Below are 9,587 nucleotides of genomic sequence, written 5' to 3' on the forward strand. Positions count from 1 at the left end.
ATTTGCATCAACGATCGTTCGCTGAACATAGAACTTGATACTGCTACCGGTGGAAATTTTTTGTCAAAAGAAACTTGGAAGAAGATTCCAAAGCTGCACAAGGCAACGTCGCAGTATCAGTCTGCAAGCAGGCACAACTTGCCGACGTCTGCTACCAGTTATGCTGATTCCGGAAAGGTAGCTTACCTTTACTTCAACGTCTGCGACATTCCACATGTGAATTTTGTGGGGCGTAACGGAATACAGAAAATGGGTATTTCGTTGGACAAAGTTCTGTACGTCAATTCAAACTTACAAGCTGCAGAGGTATTACAAGCCGTAACCGCTCAAGGGCCGCAAGACATATCACTATATAAAGAGTGTGTCAAGTTGTGCAGTGAATTCGCAGAACTGTTTAAGCCCAATTTAGGTTGCATTAAAGATTATGAACTGGAGGTACAATTTAAGGACGACGCAAAACCAGTTTTCTGCAAACCGCGTTCAGTTCCATTCTCTATGCAAAATGATTTGTCCCAGGTTTTGGATTCCGGGATAAGCAAAGGAATTTGGACTCCAGTGAAGTTCAATGAATGGGGTACGCCAATAGTTCCGGTCGGCAAATCAATCACTTCTTCGCAAAAGCCTGCTTTAGGAATTTGTGGTGATTATTCAGTGACTGTCAATTCACAATTGAAAGTTCATCGTCACCCATTGCCATTACCAGAAGATTTAATGCGAAAGTTAGGTGGGGGTTATGGCTTCACGAAGATCGATTTAGCGGATGCGTACAATCAAATCAAGTTGGGACCAGAAAGTCGGAAGAAGCTTGCTCTGAGCACACATTGCTGAGTTTTATTCCAGAACGTAATGCCTTTTGGTATCAGTTCTGCGCCAGCTTATTTTCAAGAAATTATGGATGATATCACTAAAGATCTACCTGATGTTGCAGTATATCTAGATGATATATTGGCCAGTGGTTCGTCTGCCAAGGACCACCTTCACAATCTCAAACGTTTGTTGCAACGACTCCAAGGCTTACGTTGCAGGATGGAAAATGCAAATTGCTCAACAGCAGGTTGAGATGTTCTCTCCAACAAGGGCATCACGAAGGGTCCTAAAGTCGACGCTGTACAAAGGATGCCCGCTCCGCATGATGTTCGATTTTATGAAAAATATTTGCCCGCAGAATTTTTAACTGTAGCAAAACCACTCTATCGTCTCACAAAGAAAGGCACTCAAGCGTTCTTTCAATCAGCTGAAGGAATGGCTATCCACAGACCAAGTCTTGGTTCATTTTAATCCATTCCTGTTGGTATTGCCTGTGACGCTTCAAGTGTTGGAATTGGTGCTACGTTGTTTTCCCGTTTTCCCGATGGCAGTGAGCGACCAATGTTTCTAAAACTTTGACAATAAGGCAGAGGAATTACAGTCAAATTCAAAAGAAGGCTTTGTCAATCGTTTACGCTTTAAAGTTTTTTCAATATTTGTTTGGAAGATTTATTTGGTCCACAAAAGCCTACACCAGCTTTAGCAGCCAAACCAGCGAACACAACAATGCTGATGTTTTAAGCCGACTTCCACAAGGCGATGATGTAACTTTCAATGGAGAGGAAAGTGCCGACGACGTAGACATCGTATGCGCAATCGAAACAGTAGAAAGGCAAATGCAAATGGACTCCTCAGCACTTCGGAAAGAATCTTTAACCGACCCAATACTGAGCAAGATGATTCAGTACACGCACGCAGGTTGGCCAAGACAATCTTCCGATAAACCGACGGAACAATTCCGGAAAGTGTGTGATTTTCTCACTACGTCGTATGAGTTCTTATGCATGGTTCCAGAATGATCATTCCAGCAAAACTAAGTTTTGCAGCTACTGCATTTGGGCCATTTCGGCATGCAGCGCATGAAGCAACTAGCCAAACATTGATCGAGACATTGTGGACATGTGTCGCAAGTGCACATGTGATGAGCACAGAAACGTAATGCCGAAGGCTCCTGTACATCCATGGATACTACCCGAGAAGCCATGTAGTAGAATTCATGTCGACCATGCCATAAATTTTATGGGTTACAACTGGTTGGTTGTAATTGATGCTTATACGAAGTATCCATGCATTCACCGTGCTCAAGCAATCACCGCTAAAGCAACAATGGATCTTCTCGACCAAGATTTCGCGCATTTCGGATATCCAAACTCGATAGTGTCCGACAATGCACCATCGTTTACATCGGAGGAGTTCCGAAACTACTGCAATGAAAGAAGGATTGTGCACCTAATCATCCTGCGACATATGGGACAGCGGAGCGCTTGGTGCAAACTTTTAGGAAGGCTTTACGAAAGTCTTCTGAGCCGCATATGAACGCATTGAGAACTTTTCTCGTATACCAAACAGTACCGGATACTCACCAAGCGAATGATGACTCACGATGGGTTCCCGCACTTGTCGTCAAACGTTGCGGAAGTCGAAGTGTTCGGGTTAAAGTTATTTCCCGAGGACCGATATGGAGACGACATATTGACCAACTTCGACCCAGATATGCATCATCACAAGATGACGAGCCAGGAGATGAACCAGCAGATGTATCCGATGATGAAGAGTCAGGTCGTGCCCATACGCGTGACACGGTCACCCCTGAGACTATCGTTAGTCCTGACAATATTCATACACCTGCGGCGCAGGAGTTGTCACACAGGGAGAGTTTACCCCGGCGCTCGAAACTGCGTCCGAAGCCTCCCAAATTTCATATTTTGTTATCATTTTGCGTTGTTCCAGAACCCAATATTGGCGTGGAGGTGTTGTGTAATTGTATCATTATGTGTCCTAAAGTTGACCTAACAAAACGGCCGTGCAACCAGCGTGTCTGGCAATGCAACTTACGCCTGTGTATTTACTGCGCACCGCAGTGGCTAATAATTGCGTTCCTGCTGCGCACCGTTTTGTACCAATACACTTGAACTGTTTGTGACTGAAGAATACAACACGCGATTTAAGAAATACAACACGCGATTACTTTTTGTATTGTTCGGCCGGAGTAGTTGTTTCTGTGCAAAAAACACCTGATGTGAGTTGACTTGCTATTGATGCCTTTTTCAAACTTGACTGCTTTTATTGAAGAATATAGGCTTTGAGCTAATTTCTGATGACAATTTGAAGCAAAGAGTACACCAATTCCATTGGAAGTACGGGTTTACTCGCTGCAAAGCAGGGGTCGTTAGCGATGGGAGTGACTATTAAACCAGAGGTCTGCGACAATCTTCAAATGGGTCATATCGAAGATTGGTATCACCAAAAATCGCGAGTGATTTGCATCAAAAAAGCGCAATGCATAACAAAAAAACATGTTGTACAAAATCAACTTTGCACTGCAATTGGGGTAATTAAGTCCAAGTCTGCTGCTCGACACTATGAAGACCGATTGGCAGAACTGTATGCCGCTGGTGCACCAATCGGAGATTTTGGCCATTCTCGAAAACTTTTTCCAGACATGGCAGCCGTAGCTGAGAGAAATGTTCGAAATTTCTATCTACTCCACTTGCCAATACTGGATTTCCTCCACACTTTTATGTCAAGTCAACAAATCACAGGGAAACAAACCAAGTAACATTGGTATGCTCAGTGGTGCAAGGCCGACGGCAAGAAATAGTCGCTTCAGTCGATTTGGTGTATACTTCTTCTGAGGGCGTTGGGGGCAGTTCAGAAGAGCTAGCAACAACTTTGCTGTCGGGTGTGAAAGACTTGGGCATTTGGAATGAAACAAATGCAAGGAAAAGTTACTGATAGTCAGTATCTCACCGGGCGCTTTGTCTCCACGGTTAACAAGGCAATATTTTCTGTGCTTGACACCGAAGCTAGCAGCAGTCGTGACGTTAACGATGAATTTTGGTGGCCATGTCAATGGGACCCAAGTCACTGGCTAGACAAAGCTTTTTCCAAATTCAAAGATCTTGAATTTGTTGACAGTTGCTTAAACGTTCAAATATGTACCACCAACTGTTCGGTCATGGCTAAGGAGCAATCGCGGTTGCGAAAGGTGACAAGCGCTTTTGCCCGGAAGATACACTGACCACATAACGGGGGCATCTACGCAAACCAGATTATGACGTCACAATCGCATTTAACAATGGACAAGGTTGTGCGTGCGTCAAATGTGCGTAAAGTGCGATGTAGTCTGAAACGCGTCAACTGAACCGTGAATGTTTTGAAGAATATAATGTGGGTTGGGCCCAGATTTCAGTTATGGTGTAGTCTGGAAGCATTAAATACTCTAATGTGGGTTGGGCCTAGATTTCAGTTATGGTGTAGTCTGGAAGCATTAAATACTCTAATGTGGGTTGGGCCCAGATTTCAGTTATGGTGTAGTCTGGAAGCATTAAATACTCAATGTGGTTTGGGCCCAGATTTCAGTTATGGTGTAGCGTGGAAGCATTAAATACTCTAATGTGGTTTGGGCCCAGATTTCAGTTATAGTGTAGCATAATAACTTTATACTCTGTGGGTTGGTGTATGACTGGAACTATTATATTTTGGTTTTGCTTGGCTTACTTTGCACAAGCTCAGACCATCAGAATGAAGCATGTTGCCAATGTGTTTAGATCCATTAACATAATTTAGGTCAATCTATTTTGACTATGTTGGTTTCAACAAAAGACAAATGACATTTGAAGCGACAAGTCAAACAGAAGACACAAATCAAAAGGTTTATTATGATTTTATTAAAAAAAAAAACAATTTTAAATGCTACTTGAATTTCAGCTGAACATCTGCAATGCTTCTGTTGGAATATTACATCTGTGGAAATAAAGTATAATTATAAAGTAAGAATTACTAGCCCTGTTTACATGAAATGGTTTGCGAACGAGCTTGCGGCATCGAGCCGTGAAGAACTAACAGACCATAACGAGCGAGCTTCGGGGCTCAATTTACATGAGCGCGCGAAATTCGGTTCTCGCAAAATGGATATGGCGGTAACAGATAGTTTATTGGAAGTTAGGGCTCTTCTTTTACTTCATAATTACCAAAAACGGTGCAAACGAAGAAAGGCTTTGCTGTTGTTACATGTCAATGCGTTGCTTTCTCAAAATCGAAGACTTGGACGGCCGTGGCGATTACAGAGGTGAGATATTGGTGGTATTTATGGGCCAAGCTTTATGCTTACTGGAATACTGTGCTTCGCTTTGCATTCATAGTTTTGTATCTTGGTTAAGTTAAATGTTATTTTCGTTTATTTTAGGTCAGGTCAATGGTGGAATGTTATAGTTCCCGGTTTTAATGATTCCCAGTGGTTGACCCATTTCAGATTGAGTAAAGAATGCTTTGAGTGTTTGTGTGAAGAAGTGTGGGATGATATAAAACCTGGTAGGAACAATTACACATAAATTTTATGCCTCAAATAGATTGAGATTATACATAAGTTTCAATTTTTTTTTCAGATGACTCAACAATTAGACCACCAATTACAGCAACAAAAAGGGCAGCAATAGCACTGTTTAAACTGGCATCTTCTGCCGAATATAGGACTGTTGCTGAACTTTTTGGAGTTAGTTCGTCTTCTGTTCACAATTGTTTGAAGTGGTAAGAATAAATTTGAACATCAATTGTATTTAGTACTTATGCAATATTTGTAGGCTTTGCTTTGCACTTTGCAAAAAAGTGAAAAAGTTTATTTCCATCCCACTACTTGATGATGCAGTTAAAATTGCAAAACGTATTGAAGCAAATCACCACTTTCCTCAGGTATGATACATACAACACTTTTGCTTTTCTGTAACACACAACATATTTCTAGGTGTTTGGTTGCATTGATGGCACACATATTGCTGTAACTGCGCCAAGCATTGGGAAAAAAGATTACACAAACCGAAAGGGTTGGGATTCCCTCATATTACAAGGAGTTGTTGATGACAGTGGAAAGTAAACAATTTGCTTTATAGCATATTAGACTGAAACACACAAAAAAATCATTTTAATTTGTAGATTTATTGACATCAGTGTAAAAATGCCTGGCAGCTGTCATGACGCTTCGGTCTTCAAAGAATCTGGACTGTTTAAAAATGCTTTGCAATTGCCTAAGGTAGTATGTCAAAAAAATGATAAACAACAAACTTACAAAGTGGTTTCATTTTTGTAGGCTCCAGTTTACATTGAAGGTGTAGAGTGCCCATTGATGATATTGGGCGACCCAGCTTACCCCCTCTTGCCTTGGCTCATAAAACCATTTGTTGGAACAAATTTGTCTCCAGACAAAGAGTCATTTAATTGTTATCATAGTAGTGTAAGAATCGCTGTTGAACATGCTTTTGGAAGATTAAAAGCCCGATGGAGAACAATGGGAAAAAAAATTGATGCTGACATAAAAATAACATTTGTGAAGCTTCAAATATACCTATTCCCGCCAGTAACCAAACCACACAAAGCACTTTACTTTCACAGCCTGTGTGCACACCATGTGCAACTGAAACAGGCAACGGTGCTACTTGCAGAAATGCATTGCTACAACATATAAACAAAACTCTACCGCTGCGTCAATCTTCAAGGTAATAATGGCTACTTTTTTGTGCTCTTTCGTTATTGGAATATCGGAAATACATGACAGTAAAAAGAATAGAATTATTGTAACAAATACAGTCTAGTGGAAAGTGGTATCACAGTTGCAAAAAACGTATAGTAAATGAGCACAGAAAGAAAAGAACATTTGAATGAATAGGAATGTACAATGCGAAGAGAACAGGGACATGCAGAACTTCCTGAAAAACGAAAAAATGAACAGTAACAAACGTTGAACTACAAAACATGCAAACTCATTTACTTCGGTGTTCGATCGCACTGACAAGGCGATCGAACATTTTTTCAGTCACTTCCCTATCCTTCTGCGACTCCTCTCTAAAGGCCGCCACTATATTTGTCAGATGATATTCTGTGGCTGATTCTGAAGACAAAAGTAAGACTTAGCCTTGCAGCATTGCATAGAAATACAACATTTAACTTACTTCGTTTTCTGGTATGACCACTTGTTTGTTTCTGTCCACCAGACAGAAGTTTTGGGCTCTCCGCTGCCAAGGACTCTTTGGAGCTGTTTAAAGAAGTGCTCATGTCATTTTCCTCGTTGGATGAAGTATGATCCTCCTCACAGGATTCCAATATTAATGTTATCATCTCCCCCCCTAATGTAGCATTGCAATGTAACAAAATATAAAGTAAAATTGTGACACAAAAGTACCTTCTTTTGGCACAGGTTTAGATTGGGGTGTTTCAGATGTGTCTATCCCACTTTCAGCCTTCATTGCCTAAACAAAATTATGTGTTATGTTTATGACACTTGCAAGTTTAATTTACTTACTTGAGCTCTTGGTCGACCTGATAGTAAGTTATGTAGCTGCTGAAAGTGTTGCCAACTGCACGCTCCAGCCCCTGATTTAGAAATGTCTTTTCTTTTTGTATAGTACTGTTTTTTAAGATTTCTCCATTTATCACGAACTTCCTCCCTGAAAAAAGATTTAAGTTTATAACAAACTTGTATTGTACATGTAGTTTTCTTACCATGAATACATTAGTCCTTGATTTTGAAGACTTTTTTCAATTTGTTTATAAAGAATTTGGTTCCTGATTCCCTTTCCATCAATTAAAGTCAGGACTTTTCTTTCTTCAATACTTTTTAACAACTGGTGTATTGCTTCGTTGGTCCAAATTACTGGACTTTTTCGCAATCTTTTTGTCATTTTTTGTAAAGTAAATAAGCTACTTATACCAAGCACACAAATTATAACCTCAAAAAGAATATCTTCGAAAAACATCAACAAGCAAACTTAACCTAACTTGATTTTGCCGCCAAATTTGTCGAACAGCTGGTTCGCGAAAAGAAGCTAGTTGGGCGAACTAGCTTCCGAACCCACCCCTATTAAGCTAGTTCGCCGAAACCGCTTCCGAACTAGCTTGGGCTGTGATGCGTATCGCTTTTTCTGATAATGGCGGGAAGCGGGTAAGAAGCGTGCCGCGAACCCGCTTTAGACGTCCATGTAAACAGGGCTACTGTTAAGTCTTTAAAGTTCATTTTGTGTGGTCCTTTTTACTTCTTCCCAAAAATGAAATTATTTTATATCATACTATGTATGGTAGTGTCTGTCGTCATACTACAAAATATTTTCACTTCGTATATTGTTTACATTGGATTAAAAAAAAATGGATATTCCTGTATGATTCTTGATTGATAAAACAAAATTGTTACAAAGTGTAACATCGAAAATCACTCATGCACAACCTCTGCGTCACACAGTAAACATATAATTCAATTTCCACACAATATCAATTTTGCCTTGTATGTGACATCATAATGCAAGAGAACTTTTTTCCTTCTGCCATGCTTCGTAAAACTGAGTTGTTAGGTACCACGTGTAGCGTGCTGAATTTAATGTCAAGTTCATTTTACTAAAGCTAGAGTTGCCTTGATTCTATTTGAATAAGGTTGAATAAGTTGCTGTAAGATATATTAATCGGCTTGGTGTGTTGATGTTTCGTGTGATCTGGCTCAAAACTCCGGTAAGGGTATTTTTATTAACATTGCTTAACTGGAATCTTAGTGTACGTTTTCTTCACAGAAAACCGTGTTCGTGTTCGTGTTCTTGCTCGTGTCCGTGTACGTGCTCGTGTTCCTATTCTTGTACGTGTACCTCGTACGTGTTGTCAAGTGCCTGTGCCCGTGTGGCAAATACACGCGTTTTTGGAAATTGACATTCCTTCTTGGTGTGACGACGGCGCGGTGCCAGACGCGCAAATTCTGCCGTTACACAAAGCTTTAACACTGCAGATTCTGCAAAGATAGAAGCCACCCTAAATAAGCTGCAAGAAACCAGATACAAATTTACAAACATATTTTTTGCAAAGTTGAAATCTTTATAAAACACACTAATCTCATGTTAAACAGCATTTGTGTTATATATTTTGTTTTGTGTATGCTAATTGTGATGCAATAAACTGTTTCTGCCACTGCCAGACAATGCAAATTTAAATGAACTTCCTTTGGGCACAAACATTGCACTCTTTGTCACGTGTTGCTACAAAAACGGTGCTATTTGTTTTGTAATCGATTTCTCTTTTTTATGGCGAACTAAGTGCATTTCAGGCTTTCCAAATAAATAATGTTTGCTTATATGTTGATGGACTGCATTTTTATGTTGTGTTTGAAAAATTCCTACCACGCCCAGGAGGCTTTTTCATGTGGTCGTTGGCATTTTTGATAACCCAGACGCCTCGCCAGTAGCCATATGAAACTGGGTTGAACAACATAATACATGTTGAAGAAAACACAATACTTAAATAGTATGGTCTTAAAATCACTCTGCAGAAGTGTTACACCTCTCAGGTTGAAGCCTGATTGGTCAGTTTTTCCATCGCAAGGTATGGTATGAAATTCACTCTGCAAAAGTGTTACACCTCTCAGGTAGAGTCCCGATTGGTCAGGTTTACCATCACTCTACGAGTGTTACACCATTAGGGTCAAAACCCAAAGGTATGGTAGGAAATTCACTTCGCAGGAGTGTTACACCTCTCAGGTAGAGTCCCGATTGGTCAGGTTTACCGTCACTCCAAGAGTGTTACACCCTTTGGGC

The 9,587-nt window shown here is 40.4% G+C and overlaps 2 protein-coding genes across 2 annotated transcripts; both read left to right on the plus strand.

The window, feature by feature from the left end:
• The first annotated feature begins 846 nt into the window (after nucleotides 1–846).
• Nucleotides 847–1,826, plus strand: LOC145888168 (uncharacterized). Its single transcript, XM_082979036.1, has 3 exons — nucleotides 847–991; nucleotides 1,166–1,267; nucleotides 1,495–1,826. Exons 1-3 carry the CDS (start codon nucleotides 847–849, stop codon nucleotides 1,824–1,826), a joined length of 579 nt encoding a protein of 192 aa, XP_082835162.1.
• A 3,111-nt stretch (nucleotides 1,827–4,937) lies between these two features.
• Nucleotides 4,938–6,487, plus strand: LOC145888184 (uncharacterized). The gene is made up of 7 exons (XM_082979037.1): nucleotides 4,938–5,098; nucleotides 5,216–5,340; nucleotides 5,415–5,556; nucleotides 5,610–5,718; nucleotides 5,771–5,895; nucleotides 5,959–6,055; nucleotides 6,113–6,487. The coding sequence occupies exons 1-7, from the start codon at nucleotides 4,938–4,940 to the stop codon at nucleotides 6,485–6,487; spliced, it is 1,134 nt and encodes a 377-aa protein (XP_082835163.1).
• The last annotated feature ends 3,100 nt before the right edge of the window (nucleotides 6,488–9,587 follow it).

The sequence above is a fragment of the Ascidia mentula genome, chromosome 1 (genome assembly GCF_947561715.1).
Source record: "Ascidia mentula chromosome 1, kaAscMent1.1, whole genome shotgun sequence".
In the NCBI taxonomy this organism is placed as follows: domain Eukaryota; kingdom Metazoa; phylum Chordata; class Ascidiacea; order Phlebobranchia; family Ascidiidae; genus Ascidia; species Ascidia mentula.